This window comes from Kogia breviceps, chromosome 9, assembly GCF_026419965.1.
Source record: "Kogia breviceps isolate mKogBre1 chromosome 9, mKogBre1 haplotype 1, whole genome shotgun sequence".
In the NCBI taxonomy this organism is placed as follows: Eukaryota; Metazoa; Chordata; class Mammalia; order Artiodactyla; family Physeteridae; genus Kogia; species Kogia breviceps.
Genome location: NC_081318.1, coordinates 5933247 through 5950463, shown reverse-complemented (window position 1 = coordinate 5950463; position 17217 = coordinate 5933247). Strand labels below are relative to the sequence as shown.

The following is a 17217-nucleotide window of genomic DNA, read 5'->3' as shown; positions in this document are numbered from 1 at the left end:
AATAGACATCTTCCCGGCACTTTGTTTGCAGCCCCACAGAGAGGTTCCCACAAATGTTGTTAGAAACTTCAGCTTTTAAAACCTAACAGTGGCTATTTGAGAAGTCATATCCTTTCCAGATCAAACTTAATGAGAATTTTGCCCTTTTAACATAGCAACCAATGGTTTATTAATGGGTACGGTGAAGTTTACCCACCAAAAGATGTGTAAAAAATTGCATGAAAGTAAAAATAAATAAAGCTGTTGTAAATCAGCCTTGTTTACACTATAGTTCAGAACAAACACTAACACATAAAACCATCATTAAAGTTTTATAAAGTAATTATTTATATTCAAATTACAGCTATTCAACAAATCTAATGAAAACAAACTGATTTGGTAAAGGTTCAGACGTTCACACTCCAGCAGTGTCAGTTCACAAGGACGCGCTCCAGCTGCGGTGGGCAGTAGTGATGACATATCGCTGTTCTGACATAAGGCACTAGATCTCAATATGCCACACACTCGCCTTATGTCATATTACCTGTTAGATACCAGTGAATTCTTTAAAATGAAAAATAATAGAAATTCAGGACACAGTGCACTTTAATGACATACAGCATTTGAAATCTTTCGGACAACGGTCTGAAAACAGTCTTTTAATGCAAGCTCGCATCTTCAAACACAAAATCTTTTTTATGCTTAGTTTTCAGCATCACTGGAAAAAACACCCATCACTAAACCCTGATACACATTCTCAGCCATTGGACTCTGTTCTATTGCGGTCAGTGTTCATGAGGCAAAGCGTGACCCAGCATCGTTGTTCAAGTTCTGCAAGGGCTCCTCCACTCACGGCTGTCATTCGGTTTCTGTCTCCTTCTGCTTGGCACCTATCAGGAGATGGGAAACGAAAGTTTCAAAGCAATATAAAAATACGTTGCAGCTGTGCATGTCCTATGTGAGCGCAGTGGTGGTTCTCTGCCTGGTGGCACCTACCCGCGCCTGCAGAGCCTTAGGAGACGTGGGGAATGAGGTGAGCTCCAGGCTCCCCACCCCTACCTACCGTCACTGCAGCACGCTTTTAATCCATTTTGCATATCGTAATTCTAGCACTCTTTTTTTTCTTCTGGCCATGCCACGAGGCTTGAGGGATCTTAGTTCCCCGACCAGAGACTGAACTTGGGCCATGGCAGTGAAAGCGTGAAGTCCTAACCACTGGACCATCAGGGAATTCCCTGCATATGCAAGGTTTAATTTGGAAAAAAAGAGGGTTCTGCTGCTAAAAGTTTTTAAAAGAAATATGTATTTAAGTTTTAGCGAAGGTGCAAAGTATTTCTGTTGTACATACTTTTAAAAATGTAAAAGCATGAAACATGCTTACAGTAACTGCACATAAAACCTACTCTCACCTTGCCAGGATATTTTGAAATGGGTTGGGAGGGGGGAGCTGCCATTTTTTCCATAACAACAGGTTCTGTATTTTCTCATCAGACACTAGAAGACACTCGACTTTGAAAGAGATCAACAATCTATAAAAATAAGGGGCTAAAAAAATCAGAGCTACTGCCATCAGTCTGTTTACTCACTAGTTGCACATGTGGATACTTAGGTTTGTTTGGATAGTCTGAATTAAGTTGGACAATGAACTACTGCTAAAAACTTTTTAAAAAAGAGAAGTTGTTATTATACCGAATCAGTATCCTTAATGGGGAATTGTGTCCATTATCTGGTGAAAAGAATAACCACTGGTACCTTTTATTCACATAACAGTGGTTTCTTTCAAAAAGCATCTCTTACTGATTATTCCATAAACATCCACTCAGCAGTGCTTGTCCAGGTATGGGGCTCGTCCTGGGTATGGGGTCTGACGGCGCACAGCGTTCACGCACGGCTGTGGTTTCAATCAGAGTATCTCTGGAGGGCCACCAGGCCTGTGTCAGGCTGCTCGTCCTGTAGCTGAAGGGAGGGACGGAGGCTGCACAGGTGAGCAGCGAGCTGGCCCACACTCACACAGCTCTGAGGGGACGGCGGGGTTGGGCTGCCGGGCTGGACCTCTAGTCTGATGCTTAGCACACGGTCACCCGCGTATGCGAGCGTCTGATCGGATGGAGGCGCTCCCTCTGTTCCAAGACGGCACTGCTCCCCGTGTTCACTGGTATCCAGTTATTAGGAGTCCAGGGCATTTTCCTAAATGGACAGCGTTCTGCACACCGTGCTACAAAGAGTTCTACTTCGACTATCCCTGTCTTTACAGTATTTATTTCTGTGGTAACACACATTCCAAATCCAGCTGTGGAACAGGTTTCCCCCTTGCATTTTCATTAATGCTGAGTTGCATTAATAATTTAGAATTTTTGAAATATCAAATTTGGATGGAAATTTAAACTCATCCAGACGAACATTCTCATTCTTATGGTTTATGACACCAAGGCATAGAGAGGATAAAGAATTGCTTACTCTGAATTGGTAATGCACAAAGAATCTTGGCCACGGGGACAGAAGTGAGTTGACATTTGGCCGGACTCAGCCCGGCAAGCTGTGCGCCTTGGCCCAGGGCCAGCCGACTAGAAAAGGGGTGTCTTTTTCTGAAGGTGCCAAGTTATGTGCCTGTGGGGATGAGCCTGCCTGGAGATGAGTCCTTTTCCTAACATGCACAGAGGAGCTGCACAGCTGACCCTTGAACAACACTGGGGTGCTACACACAACTTATCCTTTGTGTCCACGATTCCCCTCCGTATCTGCAGTTCGGTGTCTGTGGATTCAACCAACCATGGACTGTTTAGCACTGCAGTATCTACTATTGAAAAAAATTCACGTGTAAGTGGACCCATGTTGTTCAAGGGTCAACTGTATATAAATGCAATCACACTCTCTGCCTTGGTCCTGCTTCCTTGCTCTGTTTCGTCTGTGGGGTTCATCCACTGTCCGATACATCTTGTGTGTGTTCACTGTCAGCACATTCCACTAATGAACAGAATGCAGTCTGTCCGTTCTTCTGCTCAAAGATATTTGGGTTATTTCCAGTTTGAGGTTATTACAAGTAATGCTATGAACAGTCTCACATCTTTTAGTCCTTTTCTCATTTCATGACTACAGAGATTATCATGAGCCATAAAAAAAAAAAAATGAAATCCTGCCATTTTTGACAACATGGATGGATCTTTCACTTATTTCTAAGTGAAATAAATCAAGACAGAGAAAGATAAATACCATATGGTTTCATTCATATGTGGAATCTAAAAAAACCCAAGCCAAAACTGATGAACAAACAAAGACAACAAAAGAACACGGAGAACACAGCAGTGGTTACCAGAAGGGAAGGGGGTGGGTGTGGGTGCAGTGGGTGAGAGGCTCAGCTGTGTGGTGGTGGATGACAGCTGGACTTGGGGGGTGATCAGTCTGTAGTGTGCACACGTGTTGAACTTGAACGCTGTACTAAAACTTATGTAATGATTAAAAAGAGGTTACCATGAGTTTCAGGTCCTCCCATATCCGAAATTTGAAAATGACTGCAGCAAGCCCCGTCTCTAGAGTTTCTGAGTCAGCAGACGTGGGCTGGGCCCCACCTGGGCGTTTCTAGTGACGCTCCCCTACAGCCTGCGGGGGGTCACGGCTCCCCCAGAATCACGCCCCTGCCCTCCTCACTTAATCGGTGCAATCTGTTTCTCGCTGGCGATGGGATTCCTTGCGGGTGGGTATCTTCAGGCTTTAGGCCAACTGTAAAAACTAGTCTTAGCCAGTGTGATTGATTTCTGAACTAAAGAAAAATCAATACCCTAGTAAAGGCACAGTTTAATGTTTAACTTCTAAGAGTTCAAAGGGCACATGGTTTAGTCTCCTGTCTTGGCCTTGCTCTGTGAGGCCTGAGGCTGGGTTGTCTGTACTTCCTGTGGGTGGGGAGGGGAAGTGGAGGGCTGGTGATTTTAGGACCCCTTCAGCCATTAAACGATTAAACTGTGTGACACAGGAGAAACACCAAAGGCCCCTCCCTCCCCTTGCCTCACGGCTCCCTGACCGTGACCTGAGGGCTTGCTTAGAGTTAATCTGGCAGAAAATGAGTTTAGTCACCTACGTTTGGCAGTTAACGTAATTTCCATACACTATGAATGGAACAAAGTTTGCGTAGGCCAGACTTGTATATACTCACTACTAGTAAGCTTTTCTTTTTTTTTTTTGAAGGGTAGACGGTCTCAATACTTAGATCCCAAAGAATTTCCCTCCAGATTTCCCGTTAGTAGTCCTAAACATGAAGCAAAACTGAGGAGATTGTCACTTTTTAATGGGCAAGGTTATGACGATCATGGCAATGAATCCTCGATTACTTAAGCACTTCTGGGTGTCCACAGGATGCTCTTAAGTCAGAATACTTTCTATAAACTTTTCTCTCACTCAAGTAGAACAGGAGAACTTCAAAACCACAAAGACAATGAAAATGGTTTACAAAGTACTGCACAGAAAGGTGCGGCTGGCAGGTGGGTGAGGGAGGGCTTGCTGCCCCGTGTCCCCGCCCCTCCCCGCCCCGGCCCCACCTCGGCTCCCTGTGCGCTTACAGTAAAGGTCAGACACTGGCATTTGTACCTGCAGGGGTGAGTATCAGGGCTTGCAGAATATCCGACAGGGAAATAATACCCACGATACTGTCTGTTTCGTTTACTACCACCAGCCGATGGACCTGCAAACAAGAGGAAAGGAGGCTGCGTGTGAAAGCTGAAATAAGTAAAGGTTTAAAATGGACGTTAGAAAAAAAGTCTTTCATGTGCTATATAATGAACAGATCCCACAAATGAGAGAAAGTAACAGTGCACAGAGCCATGCAATGGTCTTGGCTCTGTTAAAATGCAATGCTGATTTGCTTGACTACTTTTAAGAAAAATTAGCCAGATATGTCCTGCTGAGTTTTCTATTTTCAAAATATTAATATATGAAAGATACAATTCGAAACATGAAGTATCACAGTAGCTGCTTCACGTGGCTCTAATCTCTTAAACGGTTTTTAATTTTTAAAAGGTGTATCTCGGTTTCTATTAACTATCAGATAACTGTTTTTACCTGGGAGAGAAGTCCAAATAAGCAGTGAAACTAAATAAAAGGTCACTGCTCTTAGATTATATTTTCTCTTTTCTCCATGAAGTTCATATATTAAGAATAACAGTCAGAGGATGATCAACTATAATAAAGTGAAATAAATTACATTCACGTCTTGTTTTCTACTTGAAAGTCTTTTATAAGTGAGTGGACAATGTTCTGAGGTATTACTATAACAAAGTTGTCCTTAAAACAGGAAAGGAGGGAGAGAGCATCACGCTTCTCTGATTTAAAAGCTTTAGAATTTAGGCTTGAGGCAACCACATGCCAGTCGGTTACCCTGGAGATCCTCTTCTCCACACTGAACAGTTAAAACCCGCTGGTACAGAATGGGTGGCACAGGAGGGAGATGGGAGGAGCGGGGAAATCATTTTTATAGTTTTTCTCTAATGATACTGTGCCGGTGATGCTTTTGACGTCATAGCTTGCTTTTAGGTTAAAAGAGAAATCACTTTGTCATCTTTCTCATGGTAATCAACAAATTTCTTTTAAAAGCTTCTCTAGAAAAACTTATGTTCTTCAATAACCCTGTGATATAACACAATTATCTATTAACTTTAATCATAAGTTGATTTACATCTAAGGCCAGAGAATGCTTTATAGTCTAAACTAGACACATTTTGTTGTTAACATTTAATAATGATAAATAACTATCTTTTGAACTACTGAAGGTCTAGGGGAAACCATTTCACTTAGAATTAGTTCTGCCAGACAGAAATGACCACCAAAAATATCGTCATCTGTTGCTGAGTCTAAACTTATGAATGTTTCTTTTCTAAAAGCTAGTGTGATATTTGTCATATAAATAGACCAAATCATCGCTGATACTGTATACCCTTCTCCTAACAAAATATGTTGAAGCTGGGAATTCCCTGGCGGTCCAGTGGTTAGGACTCTGCTTTCACTGCTGAGGGCCTGGGTTCAGTCCCTGGTTGGGGAACTAAGATACCACAAGCTGCTCAGTGCAACCAAAAATATACTATATATATATATATTTTTAATATATATATAAAATGTGTATATATATGTGTATGTATGTGTGTGTGTAAATATATACACACACCCATATACATATACATACACACATATATATACACACACACACACATATATATATATGTATGTTGAAGCTAAAAACTGGTCTTTGTCCCCCGACAAGGAGTCATATGGTGAAAATTATTTTAATGATGAAAAAAGTCAAGGTGGGTAACTTGAGAAACCTTTAATTACACCTGTATTTCCCTCAGTGACCTATTTTCATATTAAAGTTTGTGCTGCTCACCAGATGAGCTTCCAGGACAAGCCAATCACTTTCTTCTCCTGCCTGACAGTAGCACGTGCTCAAACAGGGGTCTTGGGAACACGAAGGCGTGCTGGCGTTCTCCACAGAAACAGCCGTGTTAATACTGTGCTGCGAGTCTTTCTAGTCTCTTTTCTATGCACGTGCACATGTGTTAACACGAAGCATCACACTGTCTATAGTAACTGGCCTTTCTCTTACCAGTATATTGTTTTTCCATATCAACAGTATTCTCCTTTAACATGATTTTTAATGTTAGAAAGGATTCCATCAGATGGATGTGGTTCATTGTCCTTAAAATTAGGGAGGAATGTCTTACCTATTTCTGCTTATGATCTTCAAAAGGCATATACAAAAGAACAATAAAAAGCTTAGATGTATTCCTAAGTCAGTTAGAACCCTCTGGAAAACTAGTAATGGATGTTGAATTCAAGTAGAAAAAGACTTCGTGCTGAGACTAGTGAAACAGGGTGAAAGCCGTGGCAGCTGAAGCGTGGGGAGTCAGCTCTGCTGAGGACGGAGCAGGGTGGGACTCTCCAACACACGCGACAGGAGCAGGGCAGGTGGACTTGGGCAACGTTGGCTCCTGAAGACGGGCTCCGTGCTCTGACCCAACACACCACTTCACAGGTAACTCTCAGAAAGCAGGCTAAGGTCGCCTGCTGCCAGTAGCCTAAAAATAACCGGCTACTTTTCCTCGGGGACTGTATTCTTGCTTTTAAATAAAAATCAAAGCAGACTTATTATGAATTGATTTTGCCTAATTAGGGGTTAGGAGGAACACAGTTGCATCCTTCAGCCCTAAGGAGTGACAAGGAGGGTAACATCCCTACCCCTAACAAGAAAGGAGGGAAATTATTTTGGGCAACGGGCATGTACTGAATTAGATGCACTATAACGTGATCTTGCTTATCTTTTATTCAGAGTTACGCAAAGTATACTGAAAAATCTTACAGGCGGTAACACACAGGGGGACACAAGTGCTCGCGGTCAGGAGATGAACAGACCATGTAACTTAAAAAGATCAGAATACATTTTATTCACTGACTTGTTAAGACCATATAATTACACATTTTTAGCTTTAAATTCATCAATACGCTAATGAAACTTAAAGCTCTTGGGACTTCTGTTTTCTTAAGTATGTTTTAAAACCATGAAAGTATCTTTATTTGATTCAGCTATGTCAGGACTTATAAATTAAATTCAGTAGGTCATCGGTGAGCATTCACAGATGGCCTACGATGTGCCAAGAAACTTGCTAGGTTCGGGAGCAGGGAGACTGTGTCACTGGACTGGACTGGAAGGCTGCCTCACGGGCTGGTCCCGTGACTCAGAATTCCTGGGGGGCTGTTTCCTAGTTACTGCTCATGGCAGACGGGGAGGTGGGGAGGGGCCCGGGTGCAGCCACTTCACCTCGGCTCTCACTATTCTGTCCACGATGGTCTCCAGTACTTCCAGCTTACTGCACTTCACTACGCCTTCGAAATACTGTGACCGGTGCTGCAGGGCCTGGGTCACTGTGATGTCTAGGTTGTTGTATGTTTTTTCAGCAGCAAGGTTCTATAATAAAGTAACAGTGAGTTATAGCCTTCATTTCAATTCACATGAATGACCAAAGTTAGTTCAAAGCAGCCTGATCTTTAAAGACATTAATGTTTATCATAACTTAGTACCACTGTACCAGCTTATGACATGCCATCAGTACTGTTATTTCATCATCTTATCAATAATCATTTAAAGCTTATAAGGTGTACCTTTATTATGAAGCAACCGTTAAAACGGTTAAATTCTGACTGTATGTCCTACAGAAGATTCCCCTATTCTTACCCTGTAGGGTTCTTTTCTTTTTTTTTTTTTAATTGAAGTATAGTTGATGTACAATGTAGTGTCAGTTGCTGGTGTACAGCAAAGTGACTTATATATATTTTCATTATAGGTTATTATAGGATATTGAATATAGTTCCCTGTGCTATACAGTAGGGCCCTGTTGTTTATTTTATATACATTAGTTTGTATCTATTAGTCCTAAACTCCTAATTTATCCCCCCACTCTTACCCTACATTCCCTGAATGAATAGTGTTTTGAGAGGTGGACTAACACCTGCAAAGGGTGAGAAGTCCCCAGGGCTAGGAAACAAGGTTTTTGCTAGAAAGGCTTTGCGGTGGTGGCGGTAATCACGGTAATCACGGAGGAAGCCCTGTAGATCTGAATGGCTTCTCAAGGTTCTGATTAACCTTACAGGGTCCCACCCAACCAAATTCCAATAAGCCTATTTTTTGGTGTCTGTTATGTTAAACAAAATAAGATGAAACAAAAGGGTCTGAGAGAGCTACAAAAGAATACTTAATGCTATGGTGGTCAATATTAAGGCAAAAAAACAGTATGCAGGTTTGGGGCTGTCAAAGTTTCAGTTCCCTTTCTTAGAAATAATGTAAAACTCTAAGGAAATGATTTTAAATGAATGGGGGAAAAGTATCGAGTATCGAGTGGAAGGATGTAGGGCCAAAATCAATCTAGTAAATTTAAACCAGGGAATAAAAAACAAATGCTATTAAATACATTTGCTGTCCTCTTTAGAACAGTTGTTCCCAATCAGCAAGTAGTGGGATATGGGTGACCAGGGATCCACGTGCACACTAAGCACATGCCTGTTGGCAGAATGAATCAATGTCTCTGGTATAGAAATATGACCATTTAACATATACACATGCTGTAGTAACGGATAAGTGACTCATGTACTGAAAAGACAAAGAATTATAAAATGCTACTAATATGGAAAGGTACAGTCTCCCAGGACTGAACCAGGAAGAGTCAGAAAATATGAACAGACCAATCACAAGCACTGAAATGGAAACCCACAAATAAACAAACGTCCAGGACCTGATGGCTTCAAAGGTGAATTCTATCGAACATTTAGAAAAGAGCTAACACCTATCCTTCGGAAAGTGTTCCAAAAAATTGCAGAGGAAGGAAAACTCCCAAACTCATTCTATGAGGCCACCATCACCCTAAATGCCAAAACCAGACAAAGATACCACTAAAAAAGAAAATTAGGGCTTCCCTGGTGGTGCAGTGGTTGAGAGTCCGCCTGCCGATGCAGGGGACGCGGGTTCGTGCCCCGGTCCGGGAGGATCCCACGTGCCGCGGAGCGGCTGGGCCCGTGAGCCATGGCCGCTGGGCCTGCGCGTCCGGAGCCTGCGCTCTGCAATGGGAGAGGCCACAACAGTGAGAGGCCCGCGTACCACAAAAAAAAAAAAAAAAAAAAAAAAAAAAAAAGAAAGAAAATTACCGGCCAATATCACTGATGAACATAGAAGCAAAAATCCTCAACAAAATACTAGCAATTTGAATCCAACAATATATTAAAAGGATCATACACCATGATCAAGGATTTCTCAGTATCTGCAAATCAATCAGTGTGATACACCACATCAACAAATTGAAGAATAAAAACCTATGATCATCTCAATAGATGCAGAAAAAGCTTTTGACAAAATTCAACACCGATTTATGATAAAAACTCTCCAGAAAGTGGGCACAGAGGGAACCTACCTCAACATAGTAAAGGCCATATATGACCAACCTACAGCTAGCATCATACTCAACAGTGAAAAGCTGAAAGCATTTCCTCTATGATCAGGAAAAAGACAAGGATGCCCACTCTCACCACTTTTATTCAACACAGTTTTGGAAGTCCTAGCGATGGCAGAGAAGAAAAAGAAATAAAAGGAATCCAAATTGGAAAAGAAACTGTCACTGTTTGCAGATGACATGATAGTATACACAGAAAATTCTAAAGACACTACCAGAAAACTATAGAGCTCATCAATGAATTTGGTAAAGTTGCAGGCTACAAAATTAATACACGGACATCTGCTGCATTTCTATACCCTAACAATGAAAGATCAGAAAGAGAAATTCAAGAAACAATACCACTTACCACTGCATCAAAAAAAAAAAAAATACCTAGGAATAAACCTACCTAAGGAGTCAAAAGACCTGTACTCCAAAAACTATAAGATGCTGATGAAAGAAACTGTGGAAGACACAAACAGATGAAAAGATATACCATGTTCTTGGAATGGAATAAATAGTGTCAAAATGACTATACTACCCAAGGCAGTCTACAGATTCAGTGCAATCCCTATCAAATTACCAATGGAATTTTTCACAGAACTGGAACAAAAAAATCTTAAAATTTGTATGGAGACACAAAAGACACCAAATAGCCAAAGCAATCTTGCGAAAGAAAACTGGAGCTGGAGGAATCAGGCTCCCTGACTTCAGACTATACTACAAAGCTGCAGTCATCAAAACGGTAATGGTAGGGAGCGAGAAGATGGCGGAAGAGTAAGATGCGGGGATCACCTTCCTCCTCACAGATACATCAGAAATACATCTACACATGGAACTTCTCCTATAGAACACCAACCGAATGCTGGCAGAAGACCTCAGACCTCCCAAAAGCCGTGTGGATTAAAGGCTCTTGGCACTCCAGCCAGGTGTCAAGGCTATGTCTCTGAGGTGGGAGAACTAACCTCAGGACACTGGTCCACAAGAGACCTCTCAGCTCCACGTAATATTAAACGGCGAAAATCTCCCAGAGATCTCCATCTCAACACCAAGACCCAGCTTCACTCAAGGACCAGCAACGAACAGTGCTGGACACCCTATACCCAACAAAGAGCGAGACAGGTCTACAGCCCCATCCATTAGCAGAGAGGCTGCCTAGAATCACAGTAAGGCTACCGACATCCCCATACACGCCACCAGACGTGGACCTGCCCACCAGGGAGACGGGATCCAGCCTCATCCACCAGAACAGGGGCACTGGTCCCCCCAACCAGGAAACCTGCTCAACCCACTGAACCAACCTCAGCCACTGGGGACAGCCACCAAAAATAGATAGAACTACGAACCTGCAGCCTGCAAAAGGGAGACCCCTAACACAGTAAGATAAGCAAAATGAGAAGACAGAAAAACACACAGCAGATGAAGGAACAAGATAAAAACACACCAGACCTAACAAATGAAGAGGTAATAGCCAGCCTACCTGAAAGAGAATTTAGAATAATGATGGTGAAGATGATGCAAAATCTTGGAAATAGAATAGACAAATTGCAAGAGACAGTTAACAAGGACCTAGAAGAAATAAAGAGGAAGCAAGTAACGATGAGCAACACAATAAATGAAATGAAAAATACTCTAGACGGGATCAGTAGCAGAATAACTGAGGCAGAAGGACAGATAAGTGACCTGGAAGATAAAATAGTGGAAATAACTACTGCAGAGCAGAAGAAAGAAAAAAGAATGAAAAGAACTGAGGACAGTCTCAGAGATCTCTGGGACAACATTAAACGCACCAACATTTGAATCATAGGGGCCCCAGAAGAAGAAGAGGAAAAGAAAGGGACTGAGAAAATATTTGAAGAGATTATAGTTGAAAACTTCCCTAATATAGGAAAGGAAATAGTCAACCAAGTCCAGGAAGCACAGAGAGTCCCATATAGGATAAACCCAAGGATAAACACGCCGAGACACATAATAATCAAACTGTCAAAAATTAAATACAAAGAGAACATATTAAAAGCAGCAAGGGAAAAACAACAAATAACACACAAGCAAATCCCCATAAGACTAACATCTGATCTTTCAGCAGAAACTCTACAAGCCAGAAGGGAGTGGCAGGACATATTTAAAGTGATGAAGGAAAAAAACCTACAACCAAGATTACTCTACCCAGCAAGGATCTCATTCAGATTTGATGGAGAAATTAAAACCTTTACAGACAAGCAAAAGCTGAGAGAGTTCAGCACCACCCAGCTTTACAACAAATGCTAAAGGAACTTCTCTAAGCAAGAAACATAAGAGAAGGAAAAGACCTACAAGAACAACCCAAAACAATTAAGTAAATGGTAATAGGAACGCACATATCAATAATTACCTTAAATGTAAATGGATTAAATGCTCCCACCAAAAGACACAGACTGGCTGAATGGATACAAAAACAGGATCCATATATATGCTGTCTACAAGAGACCCACTTCAGACCTAGGGACACTTACAGGCTGAAAGTGAGGGGATGGAAAAAGATATTCCATGCAAATGGAAATCAGAAGAAAGCTGGAGTAGCAATTCTCATATCAGACAAAATAGACTTTAAAATAAAAACTATTACAAGAGACAAAGAAGGACGCTACACAATGATCAAGGGATCGATCCATGAAGAAGATATAACAATTGTAAATATTTATGCACCCAACATAGGTGCACCTCAATACATAAGGCAAATACTAACAGCCATAAAAGGGGAAATCGACAGTAACACAATCATAGTAGGGGACTTTAACACCCCACTGTCACCAATGGACAGGTCATCCAAAATGAAAATAAATAAGGAAACACAAGCCTTAAATGATACATTATACAAGATGGATTTACTTGATATTTATAGGACATTCCATCCAAAAACAACAGAATACACATTTTTCTCAAGGGCCCATGGAACATTCTCCAGGATAGATCATATCTTGGGTCACAAATCTAGCCTTGGCAAATTTAAGAAAATTGAAATCGTATCAAGTATCTTTTCTGACCACAACGCTATGAGACTAGATATCAATTACAGGAAAAGATCTGTAAAAAAATACAAACACATGGAGGCTAAACAATACACTACTTACTAACGAAGTGATCACTGAAGAAATCAAAGAGGAAATCAAAAAGTACTTAGAAACAAATGACAATGGAGACACGACGACCCAAAACCTATGGGATACAGCAAAAGCAGTTCTAAGAGGGAAGTTTATAGCAATACAATCATACCTTAAGAAACAGGAAGCATCTCGAATAAACAACTTAACTTTGCACCTAAAGCAATTAGAGAAGGAAGAACAAAAACACCCCAAATTTAGCAGAAGGAAAGAAATCATAAAGATCCATGAAAAAGAAATGAAGGAAACAATAGCAAAGATCAATAAAAGTAAAAGCTGGTTCTTTGAGAAGATAAATAAAATTGATAAACCATTAGCCAGACTCATCGAGAAAAAAAGGGAGAAGACTCAAATCAATAGAATTAGAAATGAAAAAGGAGATTTAACAACTGACTCTGCAGAAATACAAAAGATTATTAGAGATTACTACAAGCAACTCTATGCCAATAAAATGGACAGCCTGGAAGAAATGGACAAATTCTTAGAAATGCACAACCTGCCAAGACTGAACCAGGAAGAAATAGAAAATATGAACAGACCAATCACAAGCACTGAAATTGAAACTGTGATTAAAAATCTTCCAACAAACAAAAGCCCAGGACCAGATGGCTTCACAGGCAAATTCTATCAAACATTTAGAGAAGAGCTAACACCTATCCTTCTCAAACTCTTCCAAAAGATAGCAGAGGGAGGAACACTCCCAAACTCATTCTATGAGGCCACCATCACCCTGATACCAAAACCAGACAAATACGTCACAAAGAAAGAAAACTATAGGCCAATATCACTGATGAACATAGATGCAAAAATTCTCAACAAAATACTAGCAAACAGAATCCAACAGCACATTAAAAGGATCATACACCATGATCAAGTGGGGTTTATTCCAGGAATGCAAGGATTCTTCAATATACGCAAATCAATCAACGTGATACACCAGATCAACAAACTGAAGGAGAAAAACCATATGATCATCTCAATAGATGCAGAGAAAGCTTTTGACAAAATTCAACACCCATTTATGATAAAAACCCTGCAGAAAGTAGGCATAGAGGGAACTTTCCTCAATATAATAAAGGCAATATATGACAAACCCACAGCCAGCATTGTTCTCAATGGGGAAAAACTGAAACCATTTCCACTAAGATCAGGAACAAGACAAGGTTGCCCACTCTCACCACTCTTTTTTTTTTTTTTTTTGGTGGTACGCGGGCCTCACTGTTGTGGCCTCTCCCGTTGCGGAGCACAGGCTCTGGACGCGCAGGCCCAGCAGCCATGGCTCACGGGCCCAGCCGCTCCGCGGCATGTGGGATCTTCCCAGACCGGGGCACGAACCCGCGTCCCCTGCATCGGCAGGCGGACTCTCAATCACTGCGCCACCAGGGAAGCCCCACCACTCTTATTCAACCTAGTTTTGGAAGTTCTAGCCACAGCAATTAGAGAAAATAAAGAAATAAAAGGAATCCAAATAGGAAAAGAAGAAGTAAAGCTGTCACTGTTTGCAGATGACATGATACTATACATAGAGAATACTAAGGATGCTACCAGAAAACTACTAGAACTAATCAATGAATTTGGTAAAGTAGCAGGATACAAAATTAATGCACAGAAATCTCTGGCATTCTTATACACTAATGATGAAAAATCTGAGAATGAAATTAAGAAAACACTCCCATTTACCATTGCAACAAAAAGAATAAAATATCTAGGAATAAACCTACCTAAGGAGACAAAAGACTTGTATGCAGAAAACTATAAGACACTGATGAAAGAAATTAAAGATGATACAAATAGGTGGAGAAATATACCATGTTCTTGGATTGGAAGAATCAACATAGTGAAAATGACTCTATTACCCAAAGCAATCTACAGATTCAATGCAATCCCTATCAAATTACCACTGGCATTTTTTACAGAACTAGAACAAAGAATTTCACAATTTGTATGGAAACACAAAAGACCCCGAATAGCCAAAGCAATCTTGAGAACGAAAAATGGAGCTGGAGGAATCAGGCTCCCTGACTTCAGACTATACTACAAGGCCACAGTAGTCAAGACAGTATGGTACTGGCACAAAAACAGAAATATAGATCAATGGAACAGGATAGAAAGCCCAGAGATAAACCCACACACATATGGTCACCTTATCTTTGATAAAGGAGGGAAGGAAACACAGTGGAGAAAAGACAGCCTCTTCAAGAAGTGGTGCTGGGAAAACTGGACAGCTACCTGTAGAAGTATGAAATTAGAACACTCCCTAACACCATACACAAAAATAAACTCAAAATGGGTTAAAGACCTAAATGTAAGGCCAGACACTATCAAACTCTTAGAGGAAAACATAGGCAGAACACTCTATGACATCAATCACAGCAAGATCCTTTTTGACCCATCTCCTAGAGAAATGGAAATAAAAACAAAAATAAACAAATGGGATCTAATGAAACTTAAAAGCTTTTGCACAGCAAAGGATACCATAAACAAGACCAAAAGACAACCCTCAGAATGGGAGAAAATATTTGCAAATGAAGCAACTGACAAAGGATTAATCTCCAAAATTTATAAGCAACTCATGCAGCTCAATAACAAAAAAACAAACAACCCAATCCAAAAATGGGCAGAAGAACTAAATAGACATTTCTCCAAAGAAGATATACAGATGGCCAACAAACACATGAAAGAACGCTCAACATCATTAATCATTAGAGAAATGCAAATCAAAACTACAATGAGATATCATCTCACTCCGGTCAGAATGGCCATTATCAAAAACTCTAGAAACAATAAATGCTGGAGAGGGTGTGGAGAAAAGGGAACACTCTTGCACTGTTGGTGGGAATGTAAAATGATACAGCCACTATGGAGAACAGTATGGAGGTTCCTTAAAAAACTACAAATAGAACTACCATATGACCCAGCAATCCCACTACTGGGCATATACCCTGAGAAAACCATAATTCAAAAAGAGTCATGTACCACAATGTTTATTGCAGCTCTATTTATGATAGCCAGGACATGGAAGCAACCTAAGTGTCCATCAACAGATGAATGGATAAGGAAGATGTGGCACATATATACAATGGAGTATTACTCAGCCATAAAAAGAAATGAAACTGAGTTATTTGTAATGAGGTGGATAGACCTGGAATCTGTCATACAGAGTGAAGTAAGTCAGAAGGATAAAAACAAATACCGTATGCTAACACATATATATGGACTCTAAAAAAAAAAAAATGTCATGAAGAGATTAGTGGTAGGATGGGAATAAAACACAGACCTACTAGAGCATGGACTTGAGGATATGGGGAGGGGGAAGGGTAAGCTGTGACGATGTGAGAGAGTGGCAGGGACATATACACACTACCAAATGTAAAATAGATAGCTAGTGGGAAGCTGCAGCATAGCACAGGGAGATCACCTCGGTGCTGTGTGACCACCTAGAGGGGTGGGATAGGGAGGGTGGGAGGGAGGGTGACACAAGAGGGAAGAGTTATGGAAACATATGTATATGTATAACTGATTCACTTTGTTGTAAAGGAGAAACTAACACACTATTGTAAAACAGTTATACTCAAATAAAGATGTTTAAAAAAAACCAAAAAACAAAACAGTATGGTAGTGGCACCAAAACAGAACTGTAGATCAGTGGAACAGGATAGAAAGCCCAGAAATGAACTCATGCACCTATGGTTAATTAACCTATGACAAAGGAGGCAAGACTATACAGTGTTGGAAAGGCAGCCTCTTCAACAAATGGTGCCGGGAAAACTGGACAACTACATGTAAAAAAATGAAATTAGATCATTCTTTAACACCATACACAAAAATAAGCTCAAAATGGATTAAAAACCTAAATGTGAGACCAGACACTATAAAACTCTTAGAGGAAAACATAGGCAGAACACTCTCTGACATAAATTGCAGCAATATCTTTTCCCATCCGTCTCCCAGAATACTGGAAATAAAAACAAAAATACACAAATGGGACCTAATTAAACTCAAAAGCTTTTGCACAGCAAAGGAAACCATAAAACGAAAAGACAACCCACAGATTGGAAGAAAATATTTTCAAATGATGAGACCGACAAGGGATTAGTCTCCAAAATTTACAAACAGCTCATGTGGCTTAATATCAAAAC

The 17217-nt window shown here is 40.7% G+C and overlaps 1 protein-coding gene across 19 annotated transcripts in view; it reads right to left on the bottom strand.

Annotated features, from left to right (window-relative positions):
- Nucleotides 1–303: 303 nt before the first annotated feature.
- Nucleotides 304–17217, bottom strand: part of PRKAG2 (protein kinase AMP-activated non-catalytic subunit gamma 2) — a 290170-nt gene continuing 273256 nt past the window's right edge. For all 19 annotated transcript variants that reach the window (XM_059074109.2, XM_067041793.1, XM_067041807.1 and 16 more), the window contains 3 exons: nucleotides 7778–7924; nucleotides 4558–4651; nucleotides 304–869 (listed from right to left, as the gene is read on the bottom strand). In XM_059074109.2, the coding sequence (XP_058930092.1) occupies nucleotides 838–869; nucleotides 4558–4651; nucleotides 7778–7924 (273 nt within the window). In that variant the 3' untranslated portion in view covers nucleotides 304–837. The remainder of the gene's footprint in view (nucleotides 870–4557; nucleotides 4652–7777; nucleotides 7925–17217) is intronic.